Source organism: Argentina silus (assembly GCF_951799395.1).
Source record: "Argentina silus genome assembly, chromosome: 11".
In the NCBI taxonomy this organism is placed as follows: Eukaryota; Metazoa; Chordata; class Actinopteri; order Argentiniformes; family Argentinidae; genus Argentina; species Argentina silus.
The window spans coordinates 803,373-819,023 of record NC_139665.1 but is presented as its reverse complement, the minus strand read 5'-3'; the positions used below and the strand labels follow the sequence as shown (position 1 = coordinate 819,023).

General features: G+C 48.5%; 1 protein-coding gene across 1 annotated transcript; it reads left to right on the top strand.

The window, feature by feature from the left end:
* The first annotated feature begins 1,795 nt into the window (after positions 1-1,795).
* vps45 (vacuolar protein sorting 45 homolog) lies at positions 1,796-14,299 on the top strand. Its single transcript, XM_083680975.1, has 15 exons — positions 1,796-2,058; positions 3,029-3,163; positions 4,073-4,133; positions 4,972-5,051; positions 5,489-5,557; positions 5,670-5,807; positions 6,001-6,111; positions 7,508-7,642; positions 7,786-7,899; positions 8,572-8,739; positions 9,608-9,766; positions 10,076-10,183; positions 10,492-10,613; positions 10,814-10,945; positions 12,745-14,299. Exons 1-15 carry the CDS (start codon positions 1,966-1,968, stop codon positions 12,830-12,832), a joined length of 1,713 nt encoding a protein of 570 aa, XP_083537101.1. The 5' UTR covers positions 1,796-1,965; the 3' UTR covers positions 12,833-14,299.
* Positions 14,300-15,651: the final 1,352 nt, after the last annotated feature.

Genomic DNA, 15,651 nt, shown 5'->3' with positions numbered 1-15,651 from the left:
GTAGCTAGCCAGCGCCTTCGTGTAATTGTTATATTTACATTGGCTGCAAATACGTCGTTATAACCCATTATTAGCAATTAGCTATGCTAGCAATCTCTATCAGTCACTGTTCCAATGCTTCAGGCTCCCAGCCTAGCCTAGCCTAGCCAGCTAGCTATGTCGTTGAGCTACCAGTTAGCTACCAACTAACAACCAACTTGTCTTCGTAGTCTAGTAGATGTCTGCTAGGCCGGCTAGTTGAGCTAGCTGGCGTTGGTCATCACAGCTTGCCAACTACAAACTTAGGTGCTAAAAATGAATGAAGATGGCTGGTTAACGTCGGCTAACTGTGCTAGCGACAACTGGCTACATGTTAGCTAACTGTTTGACTGGCTAACCAGCTAACTGCTAACTAGGTAGAGATCTTGAAAACACTTGTTTTAACCAATGCAAATTGATGCGGTTCTGCTCTGAAACTACTGATGTTACCTGGTTTGCTTGAACGTCCAAGCTAACAATTTTGAGCACTAAGAATAACTAGCTAACAATTTTGAGCACTAAGAATAACTAGCTAACAATTTTGATCCAGTGTGCAAGAAACGCTACGTTGGCGCCCCCTGTGGTGGGTCTTGGAACTGGTTCGTTACGGTGGCGCCCCCCGTGGTGGGTCTTGGAACTGGTTCGTTACGGTGGCGCCCCCCGTGGTGGGTCTTGGAACTGGTTTCTTCCACACCACGGAGAGAGAGGGGAGCAGAAAAAGGACCCTGATCCATTTTTCCATAGTTGGATTTGCTTTTAGGCTAATTTTCAAGTGATTTATATTCACAATGTCACTAAATAACCTTGCTGAATCATTCCTTATGATGCATTGGCAATCTGTGACACTGCGTGCACCTGTCAAGACCCTGTCCTTCTGCCTGAATTTGCTTTTCCAAAATGTTGGGGTCGTTTCTGGGGGTCCACTGCTGGCTGGTACCTACTGTCCTGCCTGGGAGCTGCAAGCGTTTCTCAGTGCCTGAAGCCGACCCAAGCAAGGGAAGCCTTGTGTGCAAATACGTTTGTAACATGTATATGATTTTTCCAAGTAAACGCCCTGCTTGACATTAGAGTTTTTTGGGGGGAATCAGGGGATTTGGTGCGTTTAGCGCTGGCTGGCTCATTTCAGTGTTCATGTTTCATGAACATAGATCTCTCTGTGTGTGTGTCTCACTGTCTCTGGGGCTCTCTCTCTCTCTCTCTCTCTCTGTCTCTCTCTCTCTCTCTCTCTGTCTGTCTCTCTCTCTCTCTCTCTCTCTCTCTGTCTCTCTCTCTCTCTCTCTGTCTCCTCTCTTCTCTCTCTCTCTGTCTCTCTCTCTCTCTCTCTGTCTCTCTCTCTCTCTCTCTCTGTCTGTCTCTGTCTCTCTCTCTCTCTCTCTCTGTCTCTCTCTCTCTCTCTCTCTCTCTCTCTCTCTCTCTCTCTCTCTCTAGACATTGCAAGCCACGACGTTTGTCCTGGAACGTCTTTTTCCAGTTGACATAAATCCACACGACTGGATGTGACGTCTGAACGTCTTTCCCTTCCCAAGATGGCGGCGCCGCCGACATTTAATTGGGTAAATGTTAAGTGGGATGCTTGGGACGACCCAACTTTAAATTCACTTAATTGAAGTTGAGATATAAAATTGTAAGGGTTAAGGTAAGGGCTAGGGTTAGGCAAGGGTTGGACTAGGGCTAGGGTTAGGGGGGGGGCAGGGGGGTTGTAGGGTCGTCCTAAGTATCCCACTTAGCATATCTCCCAATAGCTGTGCACCCGGAAGTTCCTCCGGTTTCCCTTCGTCGTGACGGAAGCAGCTGGAGCAACATTTTGTAAACAGTCGCGTTATTTCTAATAAAGACAACAAGAAGACTCTGAACGGAATAAGTGAATGGTCTAAACCCAGTATCTAATACACTTCGGCCTCCTTGGTTGTTTTCAATTCACAGTTGGGTTTTTAGAACGCTGTCAAAATGAATGTCACTCTTGCTGTCAAGCAGTACATCTCCAAGATGATCGAGAGCAGCGGGCCGGGGATGAAGGTCCTGCTGATGGATAAAGAGACGGTAGGTCCATGATGATGTTACCCTAGGGCTGGGGTTAGGGTTAGGGTTAGACTAGGGCTGGGGTTAGGGTTAGACTAGGGCTAGGGTTAGGGTTAGACTAGGGCTGGGGTTAGGGTTAGGGTTAGACTAGGGCTGGGGTTAGGGTTAGACTAGGGCTAGGGTTAGGGTTAGACTAGGGCTGGGGTTAGGGTTAGGGTTAGACTAGGGCTGGGGTTAGGGTTAGACTAGGGCTAGGGTTAGGGTTAGACTAGGGCTGGAGTTAGGGTTAGACTAGGGCTAGGGTTAGACTAGGGCTAGGGTTAGGGTTAGACTAGGGCTGGGGTTAGGGTTAGACTAGGGCTGGGGTTAGGGTTAGACTAGGGCTGGGGTTAGGGTTAGGGTTAGACTAGGGCTGGGGTTAGGGTTAAACTAGGGCTGGGGTTAGGGTTAAACTAGGGCTGGGGTTAGGGTTAGACTAGGGCTGGGGTTAGGGTTAGATTAGGGCTGGGGTTAGGGTTAGACTAGGGCTGGGGTTAGGGTTAGACTAGGGCTGGGGTTAGGGTTAGATTAGGGTTAGACTAGGGCTGGGGTTAGGGTTAGACTAGGGCTGGGGTTAGGGTTAGATTAGGGCTGGGGTTAGGGTTAGACTAGGGCTGGGGTTAGGGTTAGACTAGGGCTGGGGTTAGGGTTAGATTAGGGTTAGACTAGGGCTGGGGTTAGGGTTAGACTAGGGCTGGGGTTAGGGTTAGATTAGGGCTGGGGTTAGGGTTAGACTAGGGCTGGTCCCCTAGCCTCCACACGCCTCTCAGTGTCCCCAGGTTTGCTCCAAAGAGTCAAAATCTGGTCACCTTTTGTGAGAGAGTCTGAGAAATGAATTTAAGTTTAGAAAACATATTAAAATCTCAATTAATACTGCTTCAGCTGCCAGCAAGATTATACAGTCCCACTGATTGGATGACAGAACGTATTGTGTGGATCTGTGTCCTATCAGACGAGCATTGTCAGCGTGGTCTACACACAGTCTGAGATCCTGCAGAAGGAGGTCTACCTGTTTGAACGAATCGACTCACAGAATCGAGACAATATGAAGCACCTCAAAGCCATCTGCTTCCTCCGGCCGACAAAGGTAGGTACCCCCCCTCTAACCCTAACCCCCCCTCTAACCCTAACCCCCCCCTCTAACCCTAACCCCCCCCCTCTAACCCTAACCCCCCCTCTAACCCTAACCCCCCCCCTCTAACCCTAACCCCCCCTCTAACCCTAACCCCCCCCTCTAACCCTAACCCCCCCTCTAACCCTAACCCCCCCTCTAACCCTAACCCCCCCTCTAACCCTAACCCCCCCCCTCTAACCCTAACCCCCCCTCTAACCCTAACCCCCCCCCCTCTAACCCTAACCCCCCCTCTAACCCTAACCCCCCCTCTAACCCTAACCCCCCCTCTAACCCTAACCCCCCCCCCTCTAACCCTAACCCCCCCCCCTCTAACCCTAACCCCCCCCTCTAACCCTAACCCCCCCCTCTAACCCTAACCCCCCCCCTCTAACCCTAACCCCCCCTCTAACCCTAACCCCCCCCTAACCCTAACCCCCCCCTCTAACCCTAACCCCCCCCTCTAACCCTAACCCCCCCCTCTAACCCTAACCCCCCCCCCTCTAACCCTAACCCCCCCCTCTAACCCTAACCCCCCCCTCTAACCCTAACCCCCCCCTCTAACCCTAACCCCCCCCCCTAAACCCTAACCCCCCCCCTCTAACCCTAAACCCCCCCTCTAAGATCAAAGTTGCTGTACTGATGTTTGCAGAACAAGCATTGGGTTCATAAACATTACATGTTTAATAACTGTTTTAATAACTATATACTACAATGTATCTATTGCATATACCCGCTGGCAACCGCACTGAATATGACAACAAATGACAGAAAATCTAATCAAATTGTATTCGTCACGTACATCGAATACAGCCGTAAATGATGCATAAGCAGCCAATCAGCAGACCCTGCTAACCACTGAGCCTCTGCCTGTCCCCTTTACAGGAGAACGTCGAGAATCTGATCCAGGAACTCCGAAGACCCAAATACAGCGTCTACTTCATCTGTAAGCGCTCCTGTCTTTCATGTTATACATCGTGTTGTGTTGTTGTGTTCAATGAGCATCAGAATAGATACAGAGATAGATACAAGTATCAGAATAGATACAGAGATAGATACAGAGATAGATACAGTAATAGATACAGAGATAGATACAGAGATAGATACAGTAATAGATACAGAGATAGATACAGAGATAGATACAGAGATAGATACAAGTATCAGAATAGATACAGAGATAGATACAAGTATCAGAATAGATACAGAGATAGATACAGAGATAGATACAAGTATCAGAATAGATACAGAGATAGATACAAGTATCAGAATAGATACAGAGATAGATACAGAGATAGATACAAGTATCAGAATAGATACAGAGATAGATACAGTAATAGATACAGAGATAGATACAAGCATCAGAATAGATACAGAGATAGATACAGTAATAGATACAGAGATAGATACAAGTATCAGAATACGGACAAGTAAGAGTGGTAGATGATATGATTTCCCTAGTTTGTTGTTGTCCATTTAAAAAAAAAAAAAATCCTTCTTCTAGCATTGTGACTGCCAATGGCCCTAACCCCTAACCCCTAACCTCGGTCTGAGCATTGGTTACTTTGTCTTATGATGACTGATGGATAGATGATTCACTTACTTAAACAAATGTATTTGTTGTAAGTCGCTTTGGATAAAGGTGTCTGCTAAATGCCATAAATGTAAATGTAATGTAATTAAATAAAATACTGTATGCATAAAAATGTATTTTCCCCTGTAGTCGTCCATGGCTGATTGTCATTGTGATTGAGGACAGTGTTGTGTTTGTTGGTGTCATGCTGCAGACTTCAGCAACGTCATCAGTAAGAGTGAGATTAAAGCCCTGGCAGAGGCTGACGAACAGGAAGTGGTTGCAGAAGTACAGGTGAGTTTGGTCTTAAAGGCCCAGACCAGCTAGTTTCACTTCCTGGCTTTTCTTGAAAAAAATAGGTTTGTTAGGATCAATCAATCTAAAACTAGGTTTGTTAGGACCAATCAATCTAAAACTAGGTTTGTTAGGATCAATCCTAAACTGACCATCTCTCATTGTTTAAGTCTTTCCAGCTGCAACGAGTTATAAAGTAGTTTCTTAATAGGCAGGTGTTGAGAATGTAGTCAGTAATGTACAGCAGGGGGAGGCATCATTGGAATGTGAGGAATGGTATGAAATGAGTTCTCCCCTGATGTCGTGTCGGTGTTTGTCACTTTCACTGCACAGCTTTGAAACCCCAAATAGATTTGAACTTGTGGCTCTGCTCTGTTCTGTTCTGTTCTGTTCTGTTCTGTTCTGTTCTGTTCTGTTCTGTTCCTCTGTGACTGCAGGAGTTCTATGGAGACTTCATCGCTGTGAACCCTCACCTCTTCTCCCTCAACCTCCAGGGGGTGGCCAGGGTAAAATGAGAGTGTGTGTGTGTGTGTGTGTGTGTGTGTGTGTTTGAATTACAAAGGGTATAAGATGCACCAAAATATTGTGTGTGTGTAAATGTGTGTGTTGATGTTTCAGGGTCGCAGCTGGGAGCCCACCCTGCTGCAGCGGACCACCCAGGGTCTGACCTCGGTGCTGCTGGCCCTGAAGAAATGCCCCATGATCCGCTACCAGCTGTCCTCTGACATGGCCAAGAGGCTGGGCGAGAGTGTCAAGGTGCCGACACACACACACACACACACACACGGCATCTAACTAACACACACACACACACATCCACACCCTAATCTTATCCCACCATCTAGCACACAGTGTTGTGTTATTTCAGTCTTTCATCAACTCCCTCCCTCTCTCCCTCCCTCCCTCCCTCCCTCCCTCCCTCCCTCCTTCCCTCCCTCTCCTGCTTCAGCAAATCATCACCAAGGAGTACGAGCTGTTTGACTTCAGGAAGACGGAGGTTCCTCCTCTGCTGCTGATCCTGGATCGCAGTGATGACGCCATCACCCCCCTCCTCAACCAGGTCAGGACTACAACTCCCAACACTCACCTTAACACATCACCCCCCTCCTCAACCAGGTCAGGACTACAGCCAGGACTACAACTCCCAACACTCACCTTAACACATCACCCCCCTCCTCAACCAGGTCAGGACTACAACTCCCAACACTCACTGTAACACATCACCCCCCTCCTCAACCAGGTCAGGACTACAACTCCCAACACTCACCGTAACACATCACCCCCCTCCTCAACCAGGTCAGGACTACAACTCCCAACACTCACCTTAACACATCACCCCCCTCCTCAACCAGGTCAGGACTACAACTCCCAACACTCACCTTAACACATCACCACCCTCCTCAATAAGGTCAGGACTACAACTCCCAACACTCACCTTAACACATCACCCCCCTCCTCAACCAGGTCAGGACTACAGCCAGGACTACAACTCCCAACACTCACCTTAACACAGAATCATTCTATTATGTTGTCTCACTTTCATACATCCTACGCATTTTAGATGCATCACCATGACTACACTACAGCAGGGGAGGCTGGTGGAGGTAGAAAACGGAGGACAGGCTCAATGGTATCAAACACCATTCCTTATTCCATTCCATGCATTACATTGAGCCTGTCCTCCGATTTCTACCTCCACCAGCCTCCCCTGCACTACAGGTAGATTATCTATCGAGGTTGAAGTTAGTTGTATTACTGTGACACTCTCCTGCTATGGGCCACCACCAATGTGTGCTACTGGTGCTGAACACTAGGGGGCAGCAGAGTCTCATGGATTCACTGTCTGAGCCTTTTATAGAATCCCAGAAGTAATGAAGGCCATATAGACATACAGCCCCCCTCTTTAATAAGTCACACATTTACTGAAGCAGGTGTTGTCTTATTGGTTATTACTCCTCATAACCTGGTGAAATGTCTTCTTGTCATGGTGGAGTTGCATGCTAGCAGAAGGGGCTCCTACAGATGTGACTGCTGCCTCTTGTTGCCGTTCAGTGTGATGAGAGAATCACAGACGCACGCGCGGCTCAAACTAAACTGGAAACATTGGAACCACAGGGTTTTGCTGCCGGGGCAGTTCACGAATCATGATGTAGCAAGCAGAGTAAAATCAGCCTTTCTTTATTTTCCATGAAGTGCATTTGTGGACTTTCCACTTGCCAGTGCCTGCATTAGCTGCATCGGTGTGCCAGGGAAGGGGACATTCTTCTTGGTACAAGTGTTTTTCAACAACAGACTTTGAAAAGGTGTCCTTCCGCCAAGTCTATGGGATCTTCAATGGGTTGAAGGAAAAGTAGTACCAGCACACACTACTCCTCAGTTTAACTCCTTTGGTATTTGGTCCAATTGCTGTTTCATCGTTTGTTATTTTGTTGTTGTTGCTCTTTTGCCCCCTCTAGTGGACGTACCAGGCCATGGTCCATGAGATGCTGGGCCTGAACAACAACCGCATCGACCTGTCCCGGGTCCCGGGCATCAACAAGGACCTGCGGGAGGTGGTGCTGTCTGCGGAGAACGACGAGTTCTACGCCAACGTGAGTTCCAGGGTGGAAACACGTTGTTTGATACCGTTCCTCATTCCTCGTTCCATTCCATGTGTTACAACGAGCCGTCCTCCCATTTCTACTTAAAAACACGTTGCTTCTCCCTTTCTTGTTTCTCTCGTTGTGTTGCTCAGAACCTGTACCTGAACTTCGGGGAGATCGGAACCAACATCAAGAACCTGATGGAGGATTTCCAGAAGAAGAAGCCGAAGGGACAACAGAAGCTGGAGTCCATCTCTGACATGAAGGTAAGCAGCGATGAGCTTCTTTAAAGAGATAAACATGCTGTCCTGATTCATGTAGAGGTTGGCAAATGATTGAAAATACACACAATATTGGGAATTTTCTAAGTACATAGAATATTGAGTAAGTTACAACATATTAAACACCATTAACACCGTTTTGGTTGTCATCCAAGAATGGAAGTTAACGTAATTTTAAACATATTTTCTTATAAATATAGCGGCAACTTTATCCAATGCATTCCAGCTCGATTGGCTGGTAGACTCTCCCATTTGTAGAATTGTCTTTTGATTGTAATTAACTTTAAAAACATATTGGTAATGTCCCCCCCTCCCCTCTGTCCCCCCCCTCCCCTCTGTCCCCCCCCTCCCCTCGGTCCTCCCCTCTGCCCCCCCCTCTCCTCTGTCCTCCCCTCTGTCCTCCCCGTCCTCCCCTCCCCCCCTCCCATCTGTCCTCCCCTCCCCTCTGTCCTCCCCTCCCCTCTGTCCTCCCCTCCCCTCTGTCCTCCCCTCTCCTCTGTCCTCCCCCGTCCTCCCCTCTGTCCTCCCCTCTCCTCTGTCCTCCCCTCGGTCCTCCCCTCTGCCCCCCCCTCTCCTCTGTCCTCCCCCGTCCTCCCCCGTCCTCCCCTCTGTCCTCCCCGTCCTCCCCTCCCCCCCTCCCATCTGTCCTCCCCCCAGGCGTTTGTGGATAACTACCCCCAGTTCAAGAAGATGTCCGGCACGGTGTCGAAGCATGTGACGGTGGTGGGGGAGCTGTCCCGCCTGGTCAGCGAGCGCCACCTGATGGAGGTGTCGGAGGTGGAGCAGGAGCTGGCCTGCCAGAACGACCACTCCAGCGCACAGCAGGTAACACTCACCTTCTGAACGGTTTTCTGTCTGTTTTTAGGGCCTTTCTGCTTCATTGGGACAGAGACAGTAGAGGTTGACAGGAAGGAGGGAGAGAGAGGAGGGATGACATGTGAGACGTGTCGAGGGTCGGAATCGAACCGGTAACCTTGCGGTTACGTGGTAACCTTGGTTACGTGGTATGTGCATTAGTGTGCTCGGAAATGAAAATGTGACGCCACTAAATAGACGGGGCACAGAAAAATGCGTAATTATACATTCAATTATATGTAAAAGTACGTGTGAATTGCGTGGTCACGGTGCATTATGCTTCCTTTAACTCATGTCAGATAAAGAAGAACGCAATGTTATTTAACAAAGCTGAATGGATGTTGAGATACACGTGTATGCATGTCGCATACGGAGCATGAGAGGAACAGCTGAGAGGAACAGCTGAGAGGAACAGTCTACAGTCTTATTGAATATTCCACTGGAAGCGGTATCAACCCCAGCTTTACTGAAAGGTCTCACGTTTGAAGTGGTGATGTGATGGAAGGTGATGCCTGACCAAGGGAGGCTGGTGGAGGTAGAAATCGGAGGACGGCTTGATCTCATTCCATTCCGTACCATATTCAATGAGCATGTCCTCCGATTTCTACCTCCACCAGCCTCCCATATACCTGAACCCTATGTATGTCCAGTGGTTCAGTGGGCAAGGAGTTGTGACTGACTCCTGCATGGGCCGCATGAAGACTTCTAACTGGAATGTGATGAACTATTATAAATAGTTAAAGTAAGGTATAAATCTTACTTTCCATAAAACGCGTCTTCCAAAATAACCTTCACATGATGACATCATCACCACCACCATGTGACCTCCTGTCCCCAGAACGTGCGGCGGCTGCTGGCGAACCCCCGGGTCAGTGAGCTGGACGCCCTGCGTCTGGTGATGCTCTACGCCCTGCGATACGAGAAGCACAGCAGCAGTGTCCTGCCGGGCCTGATGGACGAGCTCAGCAGGAGGGGCGTCAGCGACAGACACCGCAGGGTAACAGACAGACACACAGACAGACACCGCAGGGTAACAGACAGACACACAGACAGACACCGCAGGGTAACAGACAGACACACAGACAGACACCGCAGGGTAACACACAGACACCGCAGGGTAACACACAGACACACAGACACCGCAGGGTAACAGACAGACAGACACCGCAGGGTAACAGACAGACACACAGACAGACACTGCAGGGTAACACACAGACACACAGACAGACACCGCAGCGTAACAGACAGACAGACAGACAGACAGACAGACAGCCTCCCCTGATCAGAATCTTCTCCCATGTTTCAGATGGTCCAGTCCATGGTGGAGTACGGAGGGAAGCGTGTGAGAGGAAGTGACCTCATCACACCCACAGACGCGGTGGCCATCACCAAACAGTTCTTCAAAGGCCTGAAGGTAAACCACGCCAACCACTCAGCTGGAGAGGTCCGTTATCTTACCGAAGGAAAATCTAATTCTTTAAACCGTTAATAATCCACATTGTGTGTGCGTGTGTGTGTGTGTGTCTGTGTCTGTGTCTGTCTGTCTGTGTCTGTGTCTGTGTCTGTGTCTGTGTCTGTGTGTGTGTGTGTGTGTGTGTGTGTGTGTGTGTGTGTGTGTGTGTGTGTGTGTCTGTCTGTCTGTCTGTCTGTCTGTGTGTGTCTGTGTGTGTGTGTGTCTGTGTCTGTGTGTGTGTGTGTGTGTGTGTGTGTGTGTGTGTCCAGGGAGTAGAGAACGTGTACACCCAGCACCAGCCCCTGCTGCAGGAGACGCTGGACCAGCTGATAAAGGGCCGTCTGAAGGACAGCCAGTTCCCCTACCTGGGACCCAGCTCCCTGAGAGACCGGTAACACACACACACACACACACACACACACACAAACATACACAACATACATCTGTCACACCCTACGTAGGACATGATGTGTTCATCATCTGTGTGTGTGTGTGTGTGTGTGTGTGTGTGTGTGTGTGTGTGTGTGTGTGTGTGTGTGTGTGTGTGTGTGTGTGTGTGTGTGTGTGTGTGTGTGTGTGTGTGTGTGTCAGGCCTCAGGACATCATCGTGTTTGTCCTCGGCGGGGCGACCTATGAGGAGGCGCTGGCCGTGTATAACCTGAACCGGACCATGCCGGGGGTCCGCATCGTCCTGGGGGGCACCACCGTCCACAACACCAAGAGGTCTGTTAATCTCTACACTAACGCGCTCACCACGTAACCAAGGTTACCACGTAACCGCAAGGTCCCTAGTTCGATTCCGACCCTCGACACGTCTTGCATGTCATCCCTCCTCTCTCTCTCCCTCCTTCCTGACAACCTCTACCTTCTCTATCCCAATGAAGCAGAAATGCCCTAAAAACATATTTTAAAAAATAAAAATCTCTCTAACTCATTCAGCCCCGAGGGTGAATAAAGTCCCAAACTGTCAACATTCTAGAGTTCCAAAGGGTGACTTTATTCACCAGAAATACATAAATGATGAAGCGTTTTGGTAAACACCACACAGAACACGTGGAACTGGAGGTGGTGAGTTAAAGAGGCTTTAATCTTCAAATCTGATGAAAGTGTAAATGTGAGTTAATCTCTTCCTCCCCATGCAGCAGCTGCAGCCAGACAACCCAAATATGGTCATTTGTTGCAGTTGTCTGCTGTCTATTTTATTTACATTTACATTTATGACATTTAGTAGACGCCTTTATCCAAAGCGACTTACAACAAATACATTTGTTTAAGTAAGTGAATCATCTATCCAACAGTCATCATAACATAAAGTAATCTCTGCTCAGACCAGGTTTAGGGGTTAGGGGTTAGGGCCATTGGCAGTCACAATGCTAGAAGAAGGATTTATTTTTATTATTATTATTATTATTTTTGTATTAACAGGAGAGAAACAGGGTTGTGGTGTTGTCGACTGTAGCTTCTCTCTGAGTGGTTTGTTATGTGTTCCTGGTCATGTGTCTGTTGTCATGTGTCTGTTGTCATGTGTCTGTTGTGTGTTCCTGGTCATGTGTCTGTTGTGTGTTCTTGTTTGATATAATCAGTGTGTCTTTCTTGTCGCCCTTTTATGTGTTTTTGGATGTTCATTTGAACTGGCATGTTAAATGTTGTTAAACAGCTGCCCAGGGACTCCAGCTGGTTACAACTGCTGCTTTAAGGCCCAGCCATGTTTCTGAATGGGCACTGTCCCTGTAGAACTGAACTTAGTAAAGTAATAAAGGAAAGTAGACATCAATCATCTAATCCTACCACGTCTGATTAGAGTGATGTCATAAGCCGGGTCATGTGATGAGTTACCGGTCCTCTGGCCGGGTCTGGACAGAGAACAGAACTGATAGCCTAACTGCTGACATAACCTGTAGCGCTTGATTTGAAAATGTAAAGTTGTAATGAGGGTGAAGGCGACCCAAAGACGCGTGTTTGATATCGTTCCTCATTCTGTTCCATGCATTACAATGAGCCCGTCCTCCGATTTCTACCTCTGCCAGCCTCCCCTGGCCAGGACACGTCTGGACACGAGGGTTATGACTCAGCTGAGGGTCCCGATTTGCTGTCATGACACACGGCTGCTCCGGCTCTGGGACTGGGGGGGGGTGACTCACGGTCACATGGTCTGTGTCATCAGATGAAAGTGTGTGAGTCACACCAGTCCCTCGTTACCGACACACCAGCACTGACCAGCGGCCGCCATGTTTGTCCAACCACACCAGACGCCATCAGGACAGGAGAGGGAAAGAACAACATGTCAGATGAACGCATGAGACAGGCAGACAGGCAGGCAGGCAGGCAGGCAGACAGACAGGCAGGCAGACAGACAGACAGACAGGCCGGCAGGCGGGTGGGTGGGAGGGAGGGAGGGTTGGTTGGGTCGGTGAGCGGGCGGGTGGGTGGGTGGGCGTCACAGAGCTAATGCTGATGTCCTGACATTTCTCTGAGCTTCTGAGGAACTAACAGAATGATCTGATGTCTGTTCTCTCACACAGCTTCCTGGAGGAAGTGACATCCGCAGCGGGGGCGGGGCATGGCGGAGAGAGGTCACAGGGGATCAGGGGTCATCCCAGCAGGCGCTGAATGTTTGCTGTTTTTACACACACACACACACACACACACACACACACGTATACTGTACACAACTACACATATACACTCCTATCTGTGTGTTGTGTCTGGCCCTTGCTAGTATCTCTAGATCCACACTAAAACATTCCCTGCTCCTCTCAGCTGTTTCCACACATGGCTACTCCAAACACACACACACACACACACACACACACACACACACACACACTCACTCAGCTGTTTCCTCCAGAGGACTCTCTATCGACCCCTCAACATGCTGTAACCGGGGCCGTTACCGAGGGGCCGTTACCGAGGGGCCGTCCTGGCTGACTCCACCTTGAGTTCCCTCCTCCTCATTTTCAAAAAATGCAGCTGAGAACAAGGCTTGTTTCTCTGAGGTGGTTTGATGAGGTTTGGTTGGTGGTTTGATGCACCGCAGCCTTGAAATGTGTCAGGGGAAGGAGGGGCCTCACAACTCTCCTCTGTTCTCTAAACGACTCAATTTAGACTGACATGAAAATCCTGGGTTTCGTCCAAAGTTAGAGTTGTACTGAAGCTACACAGGATGTTACCGTTCCCCTTTAACTCCAACCAACTGGACATGTGAACCCAATTAAAGGGATAGTTCACAAATCTTCATTTCTTAATCTGTCACATACCTTAGATGTTGTCAGGTGACCAGTAGTGACATCACCTGCTAAGCGTCTGTCATTCCATTCGCCACAGCAGCCCAGAGTGTTGGCATTAGCTTCGGCTAGCAGTTTAACATGGATTCTCAATCTAGCCCTATAGCATTATGTCCATTACAAGCCTAAATCTATTGATATTGTCATAACAGAATATGGCAGCCATGTTATCCGTTCTGAAACCGTTTATACCTTTTTCATACGTGTGACATCATTATTTGTATTTTTTGCTGTGACAGTTTATTTAAAATGTATCAGAAGTTATGATGTCACGCTGATGAAAAGGTATCCACAGCTTAAGGATGGAGAACATTACTGCAATATTCTATTTGACATCAATATAGTAGATTTAGGCTTGTAATGCAGACAATACAGGACCAGAAATTTAGATGAACTCTGCCTTTAACCAGGTTACATAACTCTCTGTATCAAGGCGATGTATGTAACTAGGTTACCCAGTGACTCAGATGTCAATGGTCTACAACACTACCAGTGTTGGTGGACCATATTTAAACCACTGCAAGCATTCCCCTGGATTAGAGTTTCATGGTAAAACCTGCTTGTATGTCAGCCCTTTGTTACTGAGGACACGGTTAGAGAGACTTGTTTTACTCCTTAATCCTGGATGTTCATATCTGGGCCCAGAAATGAAACACATAACTCTCTAAGATAAGATAATGTATCTTTGTGCAACATGATTTCCCTCCTTGTCTTTGTACAGTCCACGCTGTTCATGTTGTACCAACTGACTTTGAAATGACTGTGAATATTTTAAGGAAAATACCAATAAATATTAGTAGTGGAATGTTGTGGCCCTCATTCATATGTTGGATTGTTCAGCTTCTCTGTAACCGTGGCAACTTCAATCACCAATGATCAGTAATGACGGCCTAATTCTCCTCCTCCATGACGCTCCGCCACGCTCTCTGTTCTGATGTTCTTTTCATCGTCCTTCCTGGAACGTTTCCCAGCTCTGTTTCATCTGTGTGTCTGCTGCTGGTTGTCTTTGTGAGGAAAATGAACGCATAGTCTCAAAACCCAAGATGGAGTCCCCCCCCGCACACACACACACAAACAGCAAACAACAAACAGCCAACCCAAATGCAATCAACTGTTTTCACTGCCAAGAGCCCACCCACCTCTCCATAGTGCCAGCCACAATGCCCACAGACATTCCCCCCTCTCCCTCCCCAGAGACCCTCTCCACCCCCTCTCATCAGAGCCCTTAATCCCTCACAACAACAACAACAACAACAACAACAACAACATATTCAGCCATATTCCCCACCATATTCAGCCTGTCTCCCCATAGAACCTCTCAAATCACCCCCTAATCCTTCACCACAACAACAACCAGCACCCCCACCACATAGTACAAACTCCATAACCAGAGTGTGTGTGTGTGAGTGTGAGTGTGAGTGTGAGTGTGAGTGTGAGTGTGAGTGTGAGTGTGAGTGTGTGTGTGTGTGAGTGTGTGTGAGTGTGTGTGAGTGTGTGTGTGTGTGTGTGTCCAAATGTAGTCTGTTTTCAGAGTGACCTCGAGGGAACAGAAACAGCTCAGGGTTTATGCCCAAAGCAGCTGTAGTGCTCCATTCTTCCACCACTGTGTTTGTTTGTAATTGGGTGAGGCAACCCTAACCCTGACAATGTGGGGTTCAGTTGTAGTTTATTTAGAGGCTGACTTAAGAGGCCTGGATGGGCATATGAGCACGCAGCCTCCATGGGATGACTCCAATTTGCTGAACCTCCATCTGAGTCCATGAGACATGAGTCGTACTACGGAATCATTTGGCCAATTTGTGTTTGTCTGGAAGGACGAAGGGTAACTGTGGTGAAGTCAGTCTGAGGTCATGACGTACAGTAGCTATACGGTATGTGTCCCTTTTCATTTGTAAACCTCTGAGAGGGAGAGGAGAGAAGGGGAGAGGAGAGGAGAGAAGGGGAGAGGGAGAGGAAGAGGAGAGGAGAGAAGAAGAGGGAGAAAAGGGGAGAGGAGAGGGAGAAAAGGGGAGAGGAGAGGAGAGAAGGGGAGGGGAGAGGAGGAGGAGAGGAGAGAAGGGGAGAGGGAGAAAAGGGGAGAGGAGAGGGAGAAAAGGGGAGAGGACAGGGAGAGGACAGGGAGCAGGCGGACACAGCCCAGAATAG

Coding starts and splice junctions, on each gene's coding strand:
- vps45 (XM_083680975.1), top strand. CDS start 1,966: ATGAATGTCACTCTTGCTGTCAAGCAGTACATCTCCAAGATGATCGAG. Junction 7,900..8,571: donor AGTCCATCTCTGACATGAAG/GTAAGCAGCGAT, acceptor TCCTCCCCCCAG/GCGTTTGTGGATAACTACCC. Junction 10,614..10,813: donor CCCAGCTCCCTGAGAGACCG/GTAACACACACA, acceptor TGTGTGTGTCAG/GCCTCAGGACATCATCGTGT.